The following is a 21,369-nucleotide window of genomic DNA, read 5'->3' as shown; positions in this document are numbered from 1 at the left end:
TTGTGTGTTTTGGAGCTGAAATCAAAAGATAACTGAAATCAAGAAGATGTCAATGTAAATACAAAAAGCTTAAGAGCAGAAGAAATCAGATTGAGTAGCCAAGAGGACATCGGCCGATGGCTTCTAAGGTCCGGCGGTTGATATATGTGTACAACTCTTGGTAAACTCCTGACGGAAAAGACAGTGGTGATCAGAATGAAAGGGGAGAGACGGACTTGGACAGTGCGGATTTTGCACCAGTCATTTGCACTTAGGACATTTGCACTAGGGACAGACCCTCAAATCCCCATATTTGAAAGAGGTTCCACCACCCCAGTTTACCACTCCAGTGCCACTGCCCTCAACCCCCCCCCATGTGATCCTGTACAGGCGTGTCAGAGACCTGAGGTATTCAGGGCAGGTCTCATCTTCCACTGGCACCTTGCTACCGAGAAGCTTACAAACTACCTTGGTGACTTCCGCTAAGGTGATGGCAGAGTCCATCTTGGAATTGCCAGCTTCTGATTCCTCAGTGGAAGGTAAGTAAAAGCAAAGTGTTGCTTCCACAGTCTGACGATATCCCAGTTGAGGTCGGCGGCTCCCCATCTGCACAGTAAACAGTGTTGGAAGAGCACTGCTTCCTCCCCCTGAGGCGCTGGATGGTTTGCCATAAGGTTTTTCAAGGCCTAGAGCTAGTCATTTTCCATGGACTCATTTTCACTGGACTCCTCTCATAATCCAGTGTGGTAAATCGCGTCTGGTGGTCGTTGAGATGTGCTGAGGAGAAAGGAATCTTCGTAGACACAGACTTGGTTTTAAGAGATGTTTATTGGAGAGAACAGTCAGGTACCAGTCGGACGCTGCAGTCTGTCCGAGGGAGGTTTCCTGGTCCTGATGGTGAAGATCTCCAAAGTGCTTAGTTTGGTAGCCCCTTTTATATGGTCAAGTAAAAACATTCTTTTCTGATGACCTCATAACACAATATAGCCAACCAAATTGTATAGAGTCCAGTCTGTTAGACGAGAACCCAGGAGCCTGTGGGCCCTTGGACTCCTTCACAGCAACTCCCCATAGGGGAAAAACAAGACATTAAATCAGGAGCACATATGGAACATGAATGAATTTCTGAGTCCATTCGAACATACAGTAGTTGTCACCCCAACACAGATCTCCAACTACTGTCCTGGAAACAGAGAAGAGAGGTGCCAGTTTTCTTGCAACACAACATCAATTTCATTAAAAGGAGTAAAATACAAACATATCAAAGCATGAGTAACACAATTAAGTAAGTTATATGATCATTTCCCCCCTTGTCACCGGTATCACAACGGAAGAAAAACATAAACATCATTAAGTGCAAAGGATAGCATAAAAATATATCTCACTCAGTTACACTGGATATTTATCAACCATGTTGTCAGAAACGTCTTCATTTCAATCAACCGAAGCTTTATCGCTTAAGAGCGGCATCTGGGTCTGATCGCCGGGCAACACCACACCAATCCAAGGCAATATCATCACCTTGGCACAAGCTAATGACAGGGTACAAAAACAAAACATCCCACCTAGTGACACTACGACTGCACTGAGAACCTGAAGCAACATAGCTCCCACTGGACCAAATTTGTCCTGGAGCCAGGCCGTCGCTGATGTTCCTGCGCCTTCAGACGGACCAAATGCATCTCTTATTTTCTCCAAAGCATCAATCACGCTCGTTATATTATCACCATTGTCCGGAATCAAAGTATAGCAGGCATCTCCTGTCAAATTCAAAGACACACACAAACCACCTCCTTTGGCCAAGATGTAATCTAAAGCCATGTCATGAGTCTGTGACTCCTCTGAGTGTTGGAGAGATGTTCAAAGCTTCTTATCGTTTCATTAGCAAAACCCCACAAGGTGTAAGTAATATTGTCGATGTGTTCGGCAAGAAATACAACACCATAAAACGGAAGCAAACCAATACCCCATTTTCCTCCTAGACTAATTCTCCAATGAAGAGATTCAAGATTGTGAAATTGTACAAGTTCTCTTCTTCTCCTGGCACCCGAAGCAAACTGCTGGTAGAATTGGTGTCACATGAAGGCGGGGTTGTACTGAGTGCAAAAACCTCATGCGGCAGTTTCAATGCTGTCATGTAGCAACATCCAGTCCATGCATAAGGCAAAAATAAATAAGCTTTATTGCCACACACCCATTGCGTGGACATCGGGGGCAGTGCCCTTGGACTGGCAGACCGGGGTGGTGGTCCCTATTTTCAAGAGTGGGAACCAGAGGGTGTGTTCCAACTATAGGGGGATCAGACTCCTCAGCCTCCCTGGGAAAGTCTATGCCAGGGTGCTGGAAAAGAGGATTAGATTGATAGTTGAACCTCTGATTGAGGAGGAACAATGTGGGTTTCGCCCCGGTCGTGGAACCACGGATCACCTCTTTACCCTTGCTGGGGTGCTTGAGGGGAGTTGGGAGTTTGCCCAACCAGTCCACATGTGTTTTGTGGACTTGGAAAAGGCTTATGACTGGGTCCCCAGGAGCATCCTGTGGGGGGTGCTCCGAGAGTATGGGGTGGATGGTCCCTTGATAAGTCCCTGTACCAAAGGAGCAGGAGCTTGGTCCGGATAGCTGGTTGTAAGTTGGACTCGTTCCCAGTGAGGGTTGGACTCCGCCAGGGCTGCCCTTTGTCACCGGTTCTGTTCCTAACTTTTATGGACAGAATTTCTAGGCGCAGCCGGGGAGGGGAGGTTGTCGAGTTCGGTGGGCGGATGATCTCGTCGCTGCTTTTTGTGGATGACATAGTTCTTCTGGCGCCATCGAGCAGGGACCTCCCACAAATGCTGGAACGGTTCGCGACCGAGTGTGAAGCGGGTTAGGTGGAGAGATTACATCTCTCGCCTGGCTTGGGAGCAGCTAGGAGTCCCCCCGGAGGAGCTGATGGAAGTGGCCAGGTAGAGGGCTGTCTGGGCATCCCTCCTGAAGCTGCTACCCCCGCGACCCGGATCTGGATAAGCCGGAGAAAACGAACGAATGAACATTATACAATTCAACGCTGCTCTAAAAAGGAGAGAGCAATTGTGTGTTCTGTTTCTTCTCCTGATAAAAGCTGTCACTTTAGAAAGTGAGAAAAAGTTCAGTGAGGATTGACTCTCCGCCTCACTCCTAGGGGGGGTCAACTAGCTCCACCTCTTGAAGTCGAGAACCACTTCCTGTTCACTCCTGATAGTCAGAGAGTGAACATCCGTTGTCCTCGCGCGTATGGAGAGATGCCGCCTCCTCATAAAGCGAAAACACTAAGATTGCTCGATTGCCATTTTCAGCCGCATATTCGATGGCCTGCAGTTTAAAATAAGCCTCATTCATACGCGTCTCGCTTGACCGGCGCCATTTTAGGGGATCCTTACGCGTAGGTGTGCCGCTAATCGATGGGTGGAGCGTTTACCGTACTGCACCCACCAAAGGCACACAGTAGATTTTGGAACTCAGTCCACACACAAGCCGCTCCATATTATAAGGCGCACCGTCGGTTTTTGAGAAAATCTCAGTGTTTTAGGTGCACCTTATAGTCGTGAAGCAAAAGTTGCTGATAAGCTGATGCTAAGTCCATTTTAGAGAAGATCTTACCCCCACTAAGGGTTGCTAAAAGCTCCTCTACACGTAAGGGGTAACTGTCTGTTTCAAGTGCCTGGTTAACTGACACCTTGTAATCGCCACACAGGCGAAGTGACTTATCTTTTTTTTCCACCGGGACTATCGGTGCTGCCCACTCACTATGCTTAACTGGAGATATAATGTTAGCTTCCTCCAGCCTTTTGAGCTCTTTTTCAACACTCTCCTTCATTGCAAGTGGGAGGGGCCTGTGTTTGCATAATCTAGGAGGCACATCAGCCTCCACTATGATTGAGGCTTTAATGTCTTTGAGTGTCTCTAACTCATCATTAAACACCTCAGAATATTTACTGAGCATCTCCTCAAGTGAGCTACACTTGGGTTCATTTAGATCAGGGGTGGGGAACCCTTTTCATATCGAGGGCCATTTTAATTTTTATAAAGTCCTCCGAGGGCCATACTATTATGAACACATACCTGGGGATGCAAAAAAAAGACAAAAAAAAAAGTCTATAACCACTGTGTTACTAAGTCTCATGATTGCTGCATTTGAGTTTGAATTATTTATTTAGCACACATGCATATAAAAATCACCATAAAAATAGAATAAAATGACAAGTAAAATATGTTTTCATGATCATACAAAACAATAAAAACAGGTGCAGAGTTGAGGCAAGAGACCCGTAAGGGCCTGTTCGAGGCCTCTACTCACAAAAACTGCAATACAACAAGATAATCAAGAAAATGAATGAAAAGAAAGAAAGATAAAGACAATAACAACAACAACAACAACAACTAGAAAGCACTCGAAGAGCGCAGACCTCCGCCAAGCGCAACAATTCCTGGCATATTGTGATTTCCACCATAAATATTAGTCCCACATATACTTGACCATAAAAACATACCGTTGGCCACTGGAATCATAACAATATATGTCTTAGTTCAATAGTTATTCACGAAAAAAAATTCACGCTTTGAAACAATTTTACTTTGTACGGCGCGAGCGCCTCAGCGGCGGCTACGAGGCGCGTTCACGAACTCTCCTTCGGCGTGAGGTTTCAGCTTCGTGGCTATTAATTCACTCACCACAAAACTTGCACGCGTAATATTCTCTCTGTCGGTACATGGTCGTGTGAAAGCTGCTTGTTGAGCCTCCAAACTCCGACGAAGAGCGTTAATTTTATCCAAACTCATCTGTCCTTTCAACTCGTCGAGTTTAGCGTGTTTCGCTAAGCATTTTTCGTCAGTGTCAATCAGTCCAGCCCACTACGTACATCACATGCTGTGTTCACTGACCCTGACCTTGACTCGGACATAACATAACCGTCTGTTTTATCTCAGAAAACGGGAAAATATTTCCTCGTTACGAAAGAAATTTCAGGATACGAAAGGCAAAAATACGCTACCGCTGCTACTCGCAGCTCGCGGAGTTTAGCGAACGGTCCCACTGTATAAGTGCACATATAAAATATAAAAATCTTATTGCGTTGCGGGCCGGTAGAAATGGTCTCGTAGGCCGTATACGGCCCGGAGGCCGGAGGTTCCCCACCCCTGATTTAGATACTTGATCTCTGCCCAGTTCAGCTTAATTTGGTTTAACCAATCTCTACCACATAATCTGGCTCCATGTCCTTTGACAACAACAAGTGGCAAAACAGCTGACTGGCCCTGATAGCCCACCGTCACTGTGATCTGCCCTAAAATAGGTTAAGCTAAGCTCTGAGTTTAACCTTAGCTTTTTCTAATGGCATGTGTGAAAACTGCCTTGGAAATTACACTCTTCCTGGCCCCAGTATCAATTTCCATCTCTAAGTCTACATCATTGAATGAGAATGTTGCTTTGTAGGTATCAGCATCTTCACCTGTGACGACCCCTAACCCTAAAACAGTGAACATTTCAAGATCTGAATCTTCTCCAGCTGTCACATGTTTAGTGTTTGTCTTTAGCTGACCAGTTCCTCTTGGTCGTGTGCGCTCTGCACTCGCCTTGGAACGACATGCCTTTTTGATGTGTCCTATCTTTCCACAATAATGGCATTTAGTCTCTTTGAAATGGCAATCCTTTGCATGGGGATTTTTCCCTTTGCACCTGTAGCAGCTCCTGGCTCCTTGCAGCTTCACCTTGTGGACGCTGGCACTGGCAGCTCCCGCCGTCTCGCTCTCCATCCCTCTCAGCTGACGTGCGTCTCTGTCGGCCGTCTCCATGTTGAGGGCGATCTCACACGCTTTGGCAAACGTGAGATCATTTTCGGAGAGCAGTCTCCTCGTGCAGGCTTCAATCCGCATTCCACTGACGAACCGATCTCGTAGCGATGCGTCCAGGTTGGTGCCAAACTCACAGTTGGCGGCACACTGCTTCAACTGGCTGGTTAGCTTTTTGGTTGCACCGGTTGAAGCGGAACCTTTCTGCTACCAACAGCGGCCTGGGCTCAAAATGTTCCTTTTAAACAGTTACTATCTCATCAAACGTCTTGTCTTTTAGCTTATTGGGCTGCACTAAGTTTCTTAAAAGTCCGTACATAGTTGCGCCCATTACACTCAGCAGCGTAGCCACTTTCTTCCCTTCGGCTACGTCGTTAGCTTCCAAAAACTGTTCTAGCTGCTCCACGTACGCCTTCCACGGCTCCTTTTCCACCTTAAACACGCCCCTTAATCTCCATACTGGGCCATTGTACTCACTAGTAACGACACCGTGTGTCTCTCCTTCCCCGTTAAGAAAATGAAAATTTATCCTCGTCGCTAATGACATGTACTGATAAGACAGGACACCGACGTGCTGCTTCTTCGTTTACTCAATCAACTACCAGGTGCGAAGTGCAATGTGCATGTGCGCTATAACAACTCTCACAGAGCTCACATTGAAATGGATAACAGATATCCAACAGTCCAAATAAACAGTTTCTATACTATCTCTGTGGTTGTTAATCAATACACCACATGGAGAATGCAATTTCTGCAATTTCTCATGCTACCAAATGGCTGAAATGGATGAAGTACAGGTGTGGAAAATGGAGATATATATTGTGTAATCAACTGCACCATCCTGGGGGAGATGAGGAAGATGAAGAGGGGGAAGGTCAGCAGCGATTATAGCAGCAGTTTCTGTTCGATTTAAATTAGATTAATAGAAATGTATGAGTTACTGTCTCCCTCTAGTGGACAGTAAGGTGCACTACAGCCAGTTGTCAATTATAAAAATAATGATAATTTTCTGTGCTGTTTCACATTCCATCCACCTTTAAATGTGTTTTGGGGGCTTTCACGTCTTTGTGGCGTGTCATCGGTGTATTAACTTTAAGCTAATACACTGCTTTCCAAGCTACTACGCAAATTACATTCTTTTATCTAAATAGTTGATCCAAACAACAGCAGTTGAATGTTACTGAACAAAACTCGCAATAAACGTTTTTATATCCTTTTTTTAAATAGAGATGTGGTGGTGCTTGTATCCTCCTGTTTGCAGGTCTCTGAAGGCCCAGTCTGGGTAACCACATGTTCTGAGATGATCCTGTTCCTTCTTCCTGCCTGGGGTTGTGGTGGCTACTTCTTTAGCCCTGTTATAGGGTTCTGATTCCACCCAACTTGTGTTCCAGTGGGTGGTGAGAGTCCAGTGGGAGGTGCTGATCTGTGTGTGGGTGTTCTGTGGACCTCGATGCTGAGCTTTGTGTCCTCTGGTGGTTGTGGTCTCTATTGCCTCGGGGGTGTGCGTGATGCGTCCAGTGGACGCAGAGCTCTTATTAGGATAACTCTGACCTGGATGATTGAGACTGGTCTCAATAACTCTGACCTGGATGATTGAGACTGGTCTCAAAACTGGGAGGATATTCTGACATCCTGCCAAGAAATTGATCAAACTGTCCAGAAACACCAGTTTATTGGATACGAGCATTGTGAAGCTGCTCTCAAAGAAGGGCTCCAATGTTGGACTGGAATGAGCTGTCAAGATGTTTAACATTCAGTTTAATGCTTAACGGTTGCATCACCATCGTAGAAGAATCATAGCAAAATATTTGGGTAATAATTTGGGACACGGTGGGGTAAAATCACAATATTTAATTATTTTCAGAACGAATTTTACAGTACGTCATATATGCAGCGATTTAACCCACTCACACATTTACGTTTGTGGCTTTGATGCACAGCAGCTTTAAATACTTCGCATGAGATTATTTTTGTGAGGTCATCACAGATAAAAGGCCATTTTGGGTTGTAAGCTTTGATTCAAAGTAAAAAGTCTTCATATTAAAGTGTTGCTGCTGCACCTACAGACATTACCCGTTAAAGGTTGAGCTGAAACCACCATCAGATCTGCCCCTCATTCTTCGATCCTTCCACCGAGCATCACCCTCCCAGAGAGACAATCTACATACTGACGTGCACACGCGTTAAAGGTCCAAAGGTCAGTAACTGGGAGTTGATGGTTGGGATCAAGTTGAGCTCTGCTGGCAGCTCTACCAGAGTCTAAACGCCCTGATGACTGGCGGGGGCGTGAGCCCCTCACCTGTGCTAGTCTGGGCTGGGGAGGGGGCGAGGCGGGACTTTCCTCTTTCTCCACGAGGCTGGAGCAGCGAACGGATCTGTTCATGACTGTTAGAGTGTGTGTGGTCATGGCAGTGGCTTTTTGTTGTTTCTGCTTCAGGCTGCAGAAGATGGGCTGTTCCTGTAGTACTTCTTCTGACGAGTGGAGTGACAGCGACAGCGACAGCAGTCTGCCAGAACTCCCACCCTTCGTTAGACGGAGCACGAAGACGGTGGAGCTGAGGCAGCACACCTCCGCAGTAACCCAGCATGCATGCTTGGATGAGGAGGTTAAAGGAGACGGCAGTGGCACATGTGAGGAACCCCTGGAATCACATCCCCGTGTGGCGCTGCCCAGACTGAGCACAGACGGAGAGGAAAACACTCTCGATGGGTCAAAGCCGTCCAAACCGGTCCAGTCAACTCTTGTTGGGCCACCGTCCGTTGCCTTCATGGTGACTGAGGCATCAGGTGACCAGCAGAGGCCGATGGTAGATCCAGAACCGCAACACGACGATAAGGACGGCGAGGAGGTCCGTGTTGTACTGACGGATCCACATCAGGCGTTCAAAACAAAGACCCACAGCTGCATCCGTCCCATCGATGCTGATGATCTCGAGCAAGAGCAGAACCAGTGTCCAACAGATGAGTCTGGTCCATCCACAGTTCTGAAAACCAGTTTATTACCACCACCTATTGAACCAGAAACCAGTTTATTACCACCACCTCCTGAACCAGACACTGGTTTATTACCACCACCTCCTGAATCAGAAACTGGTTTATTACCACCTCCTCCTGAACCAGCAACTGGTTTATTACCACCTCCTCCTGAACCAGCAACTGGTTTATTACCACCACCTCTTGAACCAGACACTGGTTTATTACCACCACCTCCTGAACCAGACACTGGTTTATTACCACCACTTCCTGAACCAGACACTGGTTTATTACCACCACCTCCTGAAACAGAAACCAGTTTATTACCACCACCTCCTGAACCAGACACTGGTTTATTACCACCACCTCTTGAACCAGACACTGGTTTATTACCACCACTTCCTGAACCAGAAACTGGTTTATTACCACCACCTCCTGAACTGTCTCTATTGAGCGAGGTCAATGTGCGTCTGACCACGGGATCCTCGCCACATATCGGTCAACAAACTCACCGTGGATTCACCAAATCCCAGATTGACTGGCAGGACAATGTGGAGCTCCAACGTCCGTGGCTTCCTGTGAATTCCCGCGTAAGGAAAATCCCAAGCCGAGATGAGGGCGATGGTCCCTCAGTCTCAATTTGCTTTTATAACACACCCGAAGACCTGGGCCCCCCGAGACCTGAGCGTCACCATGTTGGCACTCAAACTTTGCCCCCTGGTGCTGGTGGAGATGCTTCCACTCCATCTTCCAAGATTCACTCCGTCTGTCCTGAGCGGCGGGTGATAGCTGAAGGGGGCGACAGCGGGGACAAGCCCAAGGCAACGGTGTGGACCCAGGGCACACCCAAGGCTGAGTTCCCCCAGAGGGGGGGCGGTGTGGACACCCCAGGGCCAGTGTTGGAGCTCCAGCCCTCCAAGGCTCAGAATTGTGGGCCAATGTTGAATCGGTAAGTTTATGGCCCCCACCCTCGCTCACACTTTATTTCACTGGTGGAGCACTTGGTAACACCTGAGACCTGTTCCTCTTCAGGGGTCTGGAGCAGAGATCAAAGACCAAGGCCGACCACCAACCAGCTCATCCGCCAGGACAGCAAGTAAGTTTTGGGTGTTGACTTGTTTTTGATGCTTAATTTGATGCTCGATTTAATTGTGTCCATTCATGTTACTCATTCATAAAGTGAATGTCCTGATTGGTCACAGACACATCAACATTTATCAGGTTTAAGACCCCCGACAGGACAAATACCCCAGGTTATAGCAGACCTGTTCAAAGATGCTCAAGGTGGAAACTAAATCCTTCTGCTCTGACTTTTCAGGTGGGCTCCAAACTGACCTACGCACAGGTCTTGATGATGCCCCCATGTAAGCGTGCCCCACCCCCAGACCTTAGCCCCCCCTACCCAGAACAAGAGCCCCAACCAGCTGGGACTCGCCGTCCACTAAAGCTGAGATATGCAAGGCTGTGAACGGAGCGCTATGGATATTTGGTTTTTAGTCTTTACAAAAGAAGCTGAACAAAATCAACTCTTCAATTGCTGCTTTAGGAGATATTTTTCTTTAGTTTGTTTAGGTCTTTTTTTTTTAAAAAAAATCCAGGTTCTGTTCCCATGTTTGATTGTTCCAGTTTTTTTCTTTTAACACACCTGCATAATTGATGCTCATAATTCTGATTTCTTCTATTAAAAAGCACTGAGCAATATGTCTGTTTGCATCCTTTTTATCTCATGTTGGTACTGAGTTTGTTTGGCTTTTATTTGAGTTAATCAGGAGTGTTTTGGATGTAGAAACTTCTGTTTGAGCAAAAAGGATTTGTTGATGTACCTTATTCACATTCTGTCCAGTGTGAAATCACAGAATCTGAAAACACTGACTTTGATGAGTGTTTAAAACCATTACAAGTGTTTAAACACCATTTAAACATGAATGTGTGCAGAATGTCCAGGTACAGGTGAGTTACTGATGGATGTAAATATGACTGAACACCACTAAAGTGGATTCTGCACTTTGTTGTTCTCTGTTTTTTGTCATAACGTCTTCCACCCAGCAGGGGGCAGAATATCCATCAGTTTTATTGCTCTTTTTCGTTGCCACGTGCTTGTTTACGAGGATGATTTCATTCCTGAGGGCCGTAATGAATAAGATGAATAATACTAATGAAATAATGCACGTTAGCTGGAGAGTTGATGCACACGTTGGTGTCACTGCCACATCAGTCTTGTTCAGCCATCACAGATCTGTTTAAAAGACCTTTAATTTAACATTATTCTGCCCAAATCATTTCAGCATCCAGGTGTGGGAACAGTGACGCAAAACAGATCAAACCTTATTGGCTATAGGTGCTCCACCAAGCCTCTCAAACTGAAGTGAATGTATATTTAAAGGTCCTGTCTGAGTTCTCTGATTTCTTATCTGACTTGGTCCTTAGAACAGACAAAGTCATTATCATTGGAGACTTTAATATCCATATAGACGTTGTAAATGACAGCTTTAGAAATGGCTTCATTTCATTACTTGAGTCAGTTGGTTTCCTCCAGCAGATAAACCAACCAACTCATAGCTTCAACCACACCCTAGATCTAGTCCTGACTTATGGTGTTGAGGTAGAACATGTGTCAGTGTTCCCTCAGAACCCACTCCTGTCAGACCACTCTTTGATCACTTTTACATTTATGATTAAGGATTCTTCTATGCTCAAAGCACAGTCTTACTTTAGCAGATGTCTCTCAGATAATGCTGTAGCTAAGTTTAAGGAAGTGATCCCTGTGCTGATCCCAGGACCACCGTGTGTTTCCCCAGGGATCAATCATTATAATCTTAGCCCTGCTGAGGTTGACTCTATTGCTGAAGGTGCAGCAACCTCACTGAGAATCACGCTTGATTCTGTTGCCCCCCTGAAAAAGAAAATAGTAAATCAGAGGAGGTGTTACTGGAGCACCTGCAGAGGAACAGCCTGTTTGAGATGTTTCAGTCAGGCTTTAGAGCTCATCACAGCACAGAAACAGCACTTCTTAAAGTTACTAATGATCTTCTCATAGCTTCAGATCATGGACTGGTCTCTATGCTGGTTCTGCTGGACCTCAGTGCTGCTTTTGATCCAGTTGATCACAGCATCCTGTTACAGAGACTGGAACATGTGATTGGGATTAAAGGGACAGCACTAGACACCTCCTTTCCTCTCCTTTCCTCCTCCTCATCAAGCAGACTAGTTATGATGATTCCTGTGTAGTTTTTCTGCTCCCGCCCCCCGCCCCTCTCTCTATTCATTTACAGGTATCGCTGCCTTCGGAGCTGCATGATGACCTCCGGCCCCGCTGACCCATTGTATAGTGTATTTTTGTGTGTGTTTCTCTCCTCTCCTCTCCTCTCCTCTCCTCTCCTCTCCTCTCCTCTCCTCTCCTCTCCTCTCTCTATACCCAGCTGTCCATCAGCAGGAGGGTCCCCCTACATGAGCCTGGTCCTGCTCAAGGTTTCTTCCTGTTAAAGGGGAGTTTTTCCTTGCCACTGTTGCTTGACTGGTTTCAGGCCCTGGGATTCTGGAAAGCGCCTTGAAACAATTTTGATTGTATAAGATGCTATATAAATAAAGATTGATTTGATTTGATCGATAGAGAAGAAAATTCCAAGGCAGGCAGGGTCAAAACCAATAAGGCCAATCAAACTGCTGGGAAGTCAGACATGGAGCAATAACAATCTGGCAAGGCATGGATGTCCAGCAGTGCCTTAAATAGGCCTAAGAGGGTGCAACAAGTGAAAATGATGAAAGCTGATCAAATGGGTGTGGAGGAGGGGCGTGGCAGAGTGAGTGGAATTTTCCACCTCAGCACAAGAGCAGAAGAGCAGGCAGTGACAAAATAAGTACAGTCTCTGGCCGGGCCTGTGAAGGCATGGGGAGCAACTGACCACTTATTCACACCCAAATGAGCTCAGCCTGTGGTAAACCTGCCCCAGGTAAGTCTGTCTTGTGATAAATGGCCAAAGCAGCCACTGAAGCTTGGGTGTACAACTGAAGATGTGCTGCATGGGCAAAAACATCGCTATGTGGTCCTCATCTACCACAACTCACTCAAGGCAAGTGCTCAGTCAATTTTTTTAGAGCTTGTAACATCTAGTCCTATCAAGCAACCTAATAAAATAATAAAAGTAAAATAAATAAAAATATACTCTTGAAGACTTAAAATTCATTCAGTCTGTTACCCACCAAAAAGTTCGTCCATGAGCCCTTAGCCTTGGCATTCCTAATACTGTTGTAATTAAGTCCATTGACAGAGGACAAGCCTCAGCTTTGGTTGTGATGGTAGTTTCTTGACTAGCTGTTTAGGATGGGGATACCCCATTACTGTAATATCACTTATACTTTGAAGATAAAAGGCAACCCTTCACATCAAACTCAGACAGTCACTGTAAACAGTATAATTTTATATATATCTACACAAATGTATATGGATCTGCTGAATAAAGTAAGTGAACTAAAATCTACTAATGCAACAATAACAGACCTTTTTAAGAACATTAGATTGGATCTGACTGAGGTAACACCCAATACTGTAGCAAAAACTTGCATGTACAGTGAGGCAATAAAAGTATGGTGGCTAGTGGAGGCTTGAGAAGCTATCTTAGCATGACTGCTCTCGATGTTTACGTAATTTAAAAAACTTTCCTTAACAAAGTTTGACCTGTTCAAATGATCGTAAATGCAACAACCTGACATTTTGATGGCATGGCAATTTGATGTGGTAGTTATTGTCTAGTGGTAGATTTGGTCCTGCCTCCTTCCCTTTTTGGTGGTACCCCAGCCACGGCAGTACTTCAGCTGCCCCATTGTGACGGCATCTTCTTGACGAGATTACAACATTACTAATAAATTGTTACAATTACCAACATATTCACCAAATTGAATTTTCATTTCAGAAATAATGCCATCAACAATAAATAAAGGTAAGACTTCAAGCTGTATTTATAATGTAAAACCTGTCTTTAGGAGGTCACATGACACAGTTAGCACAGCAGCAGAGTCACTGCTGATTTTCCCAACAGGAATATTGTACTGTACCATACACGTTAAGTTTTGGAGGTTTGATTGGCATCGTAGATCAGGTCCCAATTCCAGCACTTGTATGCTATTTGTAAATAAGCTATCAGTATATAGATCCCAGGATTGGACGGCTCCATCTTGCCGTTATTACAAGGACACGGATAATGCTTCAATTGTGTGTTTGAGGTTTTCATGTTGACTAAATGGTTTCCCTCCATGGTGATTGTCTCTTTACAGTAAGTGCTGGTGATGTTCTACACAGCAGGAAGTCTGGGTTTGTTGTGCAGGAGATTATAGGTGAAGGAGCATTTGGGGAAGTAGCCAGGTGCCAAAACACAAATACAAAAGCGACTGTGGTGATCAAGTTCATCAAGGACTTCAAAAGTGGCCAAAGAGAAGTAAGGAAAAATAATTTACCCCTGGAAATTGTTCTTTCTGAAAATGGCAATAACCACTTCCTTGAAAACAATTGCTCTCTAGCCCATATTTTGGTCTCTTATCAGTCATGTTGATCCTTCACAGAAAATGATATTGGAACACATCCATTCCAGTCTCCGTGTGAATCATGCACACTTTGTGAAGCTCTTGGACCATTTTCACCACAACAGTCGGCTCTGTCTGGTGTATGAGATGCTGAGCATGGACTTCTTTAATGTTCTTCAATTAAGAAAAGGCAAACCACTGTGTGTGTCTAAAATTCGACCAATTGCAAAGCAGGTAAACTATTATTTAGCAAACCTTTCTGTGATAATATTCTACAACTTGCATAAATGGATCACAGAGCATCCTACTTTTAATTTGAAAAAGTTTTAATTTTCTTCCAGCTGTTTATGGCTCTATCAGACCTCAAGAAACTTGGAATCCTGCACACCGACTTAAAACCAGACAACATCATGTTAGTGGACCAAAGAGGATTAAAAATTAAACTAATAGACTTTGGACTGGCACTTCGGACCCATGAGGCCAAGACAGGGACCATCATGCAGGCAACTGGACTGAGGTTATTTGTCCTGCAGTAATATTATTATTATTAAGTTATCTTTTTTTCTTTTATTTTTTACATATAACATTTTTTTTAATTTTGACTTGTGTTTTTAGGGCTCCAGAAATTATGCTCGGTCTCCCCTTCTCGTATCCACTTGATATTTGGGGAGTCGGCCAAATCCTTTTGTTTTTATTCAACCCTCAAACCATCCGCAATTGCTCATCATATCAAAATGCAAGTATACTTGACAAAAATATCTATAGGCAATGAGAGCATGTCCTCTTAACAACTGTGAATGTTTGGTTTACAGATGAGACACATGATAGATCTACTGGGTATGCCCCCAAACTACATATTAAATGCTGGGAGATACACCAGCAGATATTTTGTAAAGGTGGCAAACCATTCTGGTTATTCATGGAGATTAAAGGTGAGCACATGTTCTCTGCACTTTGATCCTGATCTTATCCACCACTGCTAACATAAATATGTTAATCACTCATACTATTTCCAAGGGTCCAAGGATATTTGAATTTGGGTGTAACATCTCAAATCCTTTTCCTATCTGCTGAAATGCTGGGAGGGCAGGAAAAGTGGATGTTCACTAACTGTTGGCTTTGTTCTTTCAGACACCAGTTGAGTATGGTCCAGCTAACTTAAAGAACTTCAATGACGTTCCTCAGTCTTTTAGATATTCTCTAACACAATTGTTTTCGGTAAGCACTCTTTTTTTTTTAACCAGTTATAATTAATTTCATTGTTCCTGATTGATTATCTTTGTATTAAATCACTGATTCCAATGGCAGGCCAATCCAACAAATGACAAAAATGAAATGAAGGAGCGCAGGGCTCTTTATGACCTCCTGAAGAAGTTATTCCACTTTGATGAGCGTCAGAGAATCTCTCCTGAGAAAGCCCTGCAGCATGACTTTATAACAATGGGGCACCTGAGAACAGTGGAGAGCAAAGACTAGTGAGTGACATTTTTTCTATTTGATATCAGTGAGGTTATAGGTTTTTGAAACATTTAAAGAGACATATCAAGCCACACAGCACAGCTAACTCCCACTACATAGCTGATTCTACTGAGTACTGTGTATCATTAATTAGATGTTATATTTGTACCAGTTAAAGCCTTCCGGTCATTAGCATTAAAATTAAGCATATTTTGTTATTGTACATTTTTTAATTTACACAATGTGTTTTTTGCAGCTTGAAAATGTGTGAAAAAATGAACAGTTTAGCGTTCACAGAGGTTTCAGCTGATAACTCAAATGAGAAGAGAAACAAAAAGTCAGAAATAAGCTCTTCTCAGAAAGAGGCAAAGACTTTGGAGAAGGAAAAGAAGCCCACCAAAGAAGGAGCCATCAAATCATTTAAGGGAAAAGTGTTAAAGGCAGAATCCAGCGAGTCCTCTGAGGCAGAAACCAGCGAGTCCTCCGAGGTAGAAACCATCATGTCCTTGAAGGGAAAATTCACTCAATCTCTGGAGGAAATAGACTGTGAGCCCTCACAAAAAGAAATCATTGGGACCTTACCAGAAAAAGACATTAATTTCTCAGAGGAGCTTCTCTGCCTTGCTAGTAACAGGAAGTCCACTGAAGGGGAGGCCAATAAGGCCAAACATACGGAGTCCCAAGTGGAAGAAGAGAGTGAGTCCTCACAGAAGGAAATCAGCGATACTAAATCTACGGAGAGCCCAGTGGAATACATAGAGTCCTCGCAACAAGAGTCCTCTGAAGATTCTACTAGTGATACTTCTTGTGTAGATACCTCAGTAGACAATGCTACCTCACTATGTGAGGAAGAAACAGTCTCCAGTAATGGAACTTCTGATGGTGCATCCTCTGAAGCTGACAGCTATTCATCAGAGGGTGTCTCCAGTAGTGACTACTCTGATGCCACCACGTCTGAAAAAAGCAGCAAGTCACCTTCTAAAAAGAAAGGCGTGTTTAGGGTTAAAGTCTCTAAATGGTTTGCCAAAGTCTGCAGGCATTTAAAGAGTGTATTCTGTAGCTGCATGGAAGTCAACTGTGTTGAATAGTGTGTAAGGACTTGTGGGTGTGCTGTCTGTGCTTGAATTATGGTTTGTATTATTAAAGAAGATATGGATTGTGATAGTGTGTTGATTCACTGGGTGGAAAGGTGGAATCCAGCACAAAAAAGCTCATAGATTGATTAAAAACAAACAAAAACATCATTTTGTAAATCTAATCCTCAACTAATTCGCTATCGTCGGTGTGAGGACGTTAAATTAACCAGCGCCCCGTAAAACGAGCTAAAGCGCCGACTGGTCCGCTCAAATCTCCGATTAACTCAATGCAGAACAGAGCGGGAAAACGGCTCCGAACTGACAAAAGCTTCGTGTTTAACTCGTTGTTTCTCCGTCACCGGGTAAGCTAAAGTTATGAAGCTCGACATGGTTATATTTCAAAGTCTTGTGGTTCTAACGTGCCCAGATTCCATAGAATTGGACGGCGCTAAGCAGTCCAAAACGGGTGGTTCTGATCGCGAATCTGTGTGGGGGGAGGGGTGGAGCAGCTCCCAGCCAGTGGGTGTGGGAGGGGCTGCCTGTGTGCGTCACATTCAGCGGGAAAATAACACAATTTCAAATGGCAGCTTTCGAATTTCCCATCGTACGTGAACCCACCGCCATTTCAATCGATCCAGTCCCAGCCTCGCGCTTCACTCCGTTTGGCGCTTAACGTAAATACAAATCTACATCGCTCTGCTCGTTTCAATGACTTTCACAGCTGCTAAATGAACTAATTCAAGCTAAAGCTTCACAATCCCATTATTCCGTGTCTCAGTGTAAAGAATTGACCGCTTCTGTGTTGTTTCCATTACATCGCTCTCGTGGTCCACGTTGCTAATATCTGGTCATTCTGCTGTGATTGATATTAACGCCGTCTGACATCAATAGCGTTTTATTTTAACATTTTTACCATGGTGCTGGTTAAGTTGTTAATTGCGGAGGCAAAGTAACCTAAACCATTGTCGGCATTAAGATCTGCATGTGACTCCAAATGGCTAATGCTAATAATCGGTATTGGCATGTGGCTGCTAATATTGGCTCATTCGAAAATCGATCCCATTTCTGTAATTCATCTGTCGATATCTCTGCATATGCTTCCATTTAGGTGATTGGTTTATGCACACTTTGAGTGCTGACAAGTTTGTGAATGCCTTTAAAATGCGCTTCTCTGCAGATACAAAATGATTTCAGAGATTTTGCAGCTCTTGTTGGTAAGTAAACTGGAATAAAGGCCAGTAAAATCTGGGACCTGTTACTGTTTGAACATTCATTGTATGCTGACACATTTGCTTTGTGCAGATTTGCAGCTCCTGTTGACGTGGCTGGTCAGCGGCTGGAGCAGGGTTGGTATCTCTGTAGCTTTATTCATGGTTCAACACATTGTCCGAGGTCCAGCTGTCTCCAATCATTGATTGGTGGTGGTGTCCAGGGGTTTGGCATCGGCTTCTCTCCGGGCCTGAGTGCTGACGCCACCCTGCAGAACCTGCTCCGACAGGACGACCATCGTGTCTCAGCACGGATGGGTGAGAAGATTTTACATTGCTGTTTTAAAGCACTTCTTGTCTTTTGTCTTCATACACACAATTCTATTGCACCTTTCTGATCTTTGACCTTTTGTAATTTCAGGGATCCCCTACTTCTCTGTTGTGGAGCACTTTCCTCTGCACCCCCGAGAAATTTGGGCCAGAGACGTATGTATCAAAAGTTCCGATCCTGACACACCTGCTGTCGATTGCTGCAACCAGGTGCCAGGTTTGTGGGTTTGATTGGCATCGTAGATCAGGTCCCAATTCCAGCACTTGTATGCTATTTGTAAATAAGCTATCAGTATATAGATCCCAGGATTGGACGGCTCCATCTTGCCATTATTACAAGGACACGGATAATGCTTCAGTTGTGTGTTTGAGGTTTTCATGTTGACTAAATGGTTTCCCTCCATGGTGATTGTCTCTTTACAGTAAGTGCTGGTGATGTTCTACACAGCAGGAAGTCTGGGTTTGTTGTGCAGGAGATTATAGGTGAAGGAGCATTTGGTGAAGTAGCCCATATTTTGGTCTCTTATCAGTCATGTTGATCCTTCACAGAAAATGATATTGGAACGCATCCATTCCAGTCTCCTAAATATTTGATCTGTAAAAGCTGTTGCAGGATTCTACTGACTGAATGAGGAGAAAATATTTAAAAAGGTGAGCAGCCCCTGTAAGGACTAATGCACTCCAAAATTAGCCCAGGTGCAGGGTTGCTATAGCAACAAGGTAGAAACATACACGAGAGCAGAAATTAGCAGAAGGGAGTATTATTGTAGCGGAGGGGAGTATTATTGTAGCGGAGGGGAGTATTATCGTAGCGGAGGAGAGTATTGTTGAAGCAGAGGGGAGTATTGTTGAAGCAGAGGGGAGTATTGTTGTAGCAGAGGGGAGTATTGTTGTAGCGGAGGAGAGTATTGTTGTAGCGGAGGAGAGTATTATTGTAGCGGAGGGGAGTATTGTATTAGAGGGGAGTATTGTAGCGGAGGAGAGTATTATTGTAGCGGAGGGGAATATTGTAGCGGAGGAGAGTATTGTAGCAGAGGAGAGTATTATTGTAGCAGAGGAGAGTATCGTAGCAGAGGATAGTATCGTAGCAGAGGTTGCAGCAAACGATTCAACAGCTGAGCAAACTGAAACATTAAAATGGCCATAAACAGGATGTCAAACAATATGGATGACCCCTCTGCATTTGTAGAGGAGCCCGACCTCAGGATAGGAACTTTCCTTTCAGAGTCCCTCCAGGTGATGGACTTGCTGGGGGAGGGTGCATCTGGTCATGTGAGCAAATGCTTCAGTACTAAAACTTGTGAGATGGAGGCTGTGAAGATTATTAAGAAGTTTCCTGGTCTTCCTGTAGAGAAAAATGAGCTGGTCATTCTGGAAGAGCTGCGGAGTTTGGATCCGGACACCTCCAATATCCTAAAGTGGAAGGAGAGCTTCACATAGCAGGATCACATGTACATGAGTTCTGAGCTTCTGGATCAGGACCTGCACAACTATGTCAAGGCCAGAGGAGAAGGCCTCCTCATTCTGGAGTTGAAATCAGTCATTCGGCAGGTGGCAATGGCCCTGCAGCATCTGCGCTCCTTCAAGATTGTTCATCCTGACATCAGGCCTGAAAATATCATGATTGTGGACCGGAGACAACAGCCAATCAGAGTTCGTCTCCTTAACTTTGGCCTGGCATTTCAAAGTGGAGACGGTCCTTGTTTTCAAGCTACAGGATACAGAGCTCCAGGCTGGGCATCCACCCCCCCACAGAAGCAATAGATATATGGTCTACTGGTGCAACACCTGTGGAAGTCGCTACAGCGTCCACCATTTTATTAAAGGAAGAGGAATACGATGAGCTGAGCCAAATCATCCAGTGTCACGGCCAGCCGTCAGATGAGATTCTGGACCGGGGGAAGGACACTGCATCTTACTTCTGCGAGCAAGTCGACGGTAAACATCGCTGGAGGTTCAAGACACCAAGCGAATATGAGGAAGAAGCAGGTCTCCAGGCCCAGACATTCACCAGCATCAGACTGGATGATGTACCAGTGATCATGGCTCATGGAGACCTGGAGGACAAAAACCTGTTTGCGGACCTGCTTAAAAGGATGATGCAGCTTGACCAGGATGAAGGCATCACACCACTGGAGGTCCTGCAGCATCCTTTTCTCAATGAGAGCTCCGCTCAGGGTCCACTGGAGAACAATGCTGTCAGCCTCCCAGGCCCTGATGAGCACTGGAGGGATGTAAGTTTGGAGTCTTCTTCAAGGCAGCCAGGAGCACAGGAGGGGGACGCCTGTGTAATTGAAATTCCCAGTGACTTAGCTATCGATGTCCAGTTGGAAACCAGCTCCACCCAAAGTGGTTACGGCGACTGTGAGGGAAACATGAACTCAATTTCAGTTTGTTTGGATGTGGAATCAGAGGGGAGCACTGACAACAACCAGCCTGACCTCCGCTCAGAGAAGTGTGGCCTTTTTGGCCGACTGGTCAGACTGTTGAGGAACATCTTCCATTGCTTCTTCTGAAATACGTCGATGTGTATATGTCTCATTGTGTTTCTACTGTGGTGAATAAAAAATAAAATATGATATGATTGTCAGCTATTGTCCTAAATTTGAGAAAAGATATTCATGAAGCACACACACAAGTTCCTATGTGTAGGAGTTGATAGACATAATACATTAGCCAGCTACCCCATCATACGGTGGCCGAGAGGTGCAAAACACTTTTACAAGCGGCTGAAACCAATTTACAAATAACTTTTTCTACCGGAAAGGGAATCACCGACCCTTTGTTGGGCCAATGGATGCGTTCCGTCGGTGCAGTTGGTAATTCCCTTTCTGGTTGAAAAAGGAGCCAGCCGGGAGGTGCAAAACATTTATACAAGCGGCCAAAACAAATTTACAAGTTACCTTTTCAGCCGGAAAGGGAATTACCAACTGTATCAACAGTTGAACCGGAAGCAGATAAGAAGTTCATGGTGACGCGGGATGGACGGCAGGCGGAAGACGGAAGGACCAGCCGCACAGGGGACA

At 44.8% G+C, this 21,369-nt stretch overlaps 2 protein-coding genes across 9 annotated transcripts in view; one reads left to right on the top strand and one right to left on the bottom strand.

Moving 5' to 3' along the window:
* LOC105418562 (WW domain-binding protein 11-like) overlaps positions 1-21,369 on the bottom strand; it is a 1,118,483-nt gene that overhangs the window by 1,003,234 nt on the left and 93,880 nt on the right. The gene's annotated exons all lie outside the window — the stretch shown is intronic.
* On the top strand, positions 12,386-20,933 carry LOC101072892 (homeodomain-interacting protein kinase 1-like). The gene is made up of 17 exons (XM_029826812.1): positions 12,386-12,704; positions 13,665-13,691; positions 14,026-14,186; positions 14,311-14,505; positions 14,613-14,788; positions 14,887-15,007; positions 15,084-15,203; positions 15,403-15,489; positions 15,580-15,746; positions 15,986-17,167; positions 17,914-18,019; positions 18,108-18,151; positions 18,238-18,331; positions 18,435-18,560; positions 18,767-18,994; positions 19,533-19,615; positions 19,695-20,933. Exons 1-10 carry the CDS (start codon positions 12,674-12,676, stop codon positions 16,815-16,817), a joined length of 1,917 nt encoding a protein of 638 aa, XP_029682672.1. The 5' UTR covers positions 12,386-12,673; the 3' UTR covers positions 16,818-17,167; positions 17,914-18,019; positions 18,108-18,151; positions 18,238-18,331; positions 18,435-18,560; positions 18,767-18,994; positions 19,533-19,615; positions 19,695-20,933.

Source organism: Takifugu rubripes, chromosome 19 (genome assembly GCF_901000725.2).
Source record: "Takifugu rubripes chromosome 19, fTakRub1.2, whole genome shotgun sequence".
NCBI lineage: Eukaryota > Metazoa > Chordata > Actinopteri > Tetraodontiformes > Tetraodontidae > Takifugu > Takifugu rubripes.
The sequence above is the reverse complement of the archived record's forward strand: the minus strand, read 5'-3'. Positions and strand labels throughout refer to the sequence as shown.

Excerpts from the sequence above, each read along its gene's own strand:
- LOC101072892 (XM_029826812.1), top strand. The coding sequence starts at position 12,674 with ATGAGCTCAGCCTGTGGTAAACCTGCCCCAG. Across the intron at positions 13,692-14,025 it reads GCCATCAACAATAAATAAAG|TAAGTGCTGGTGATGTTCTA; the intron begins GTAAGACTTCAA and ends GTCTCTTTACAG. Across the intron at positions 14,789-14,886 it reads ATGCAGGCAACTGGACTGAG|GGCTCCAGAAATTATGCTCG; the intron begins GTTATTTGTCCT and ends TTGTGTTTTTAG.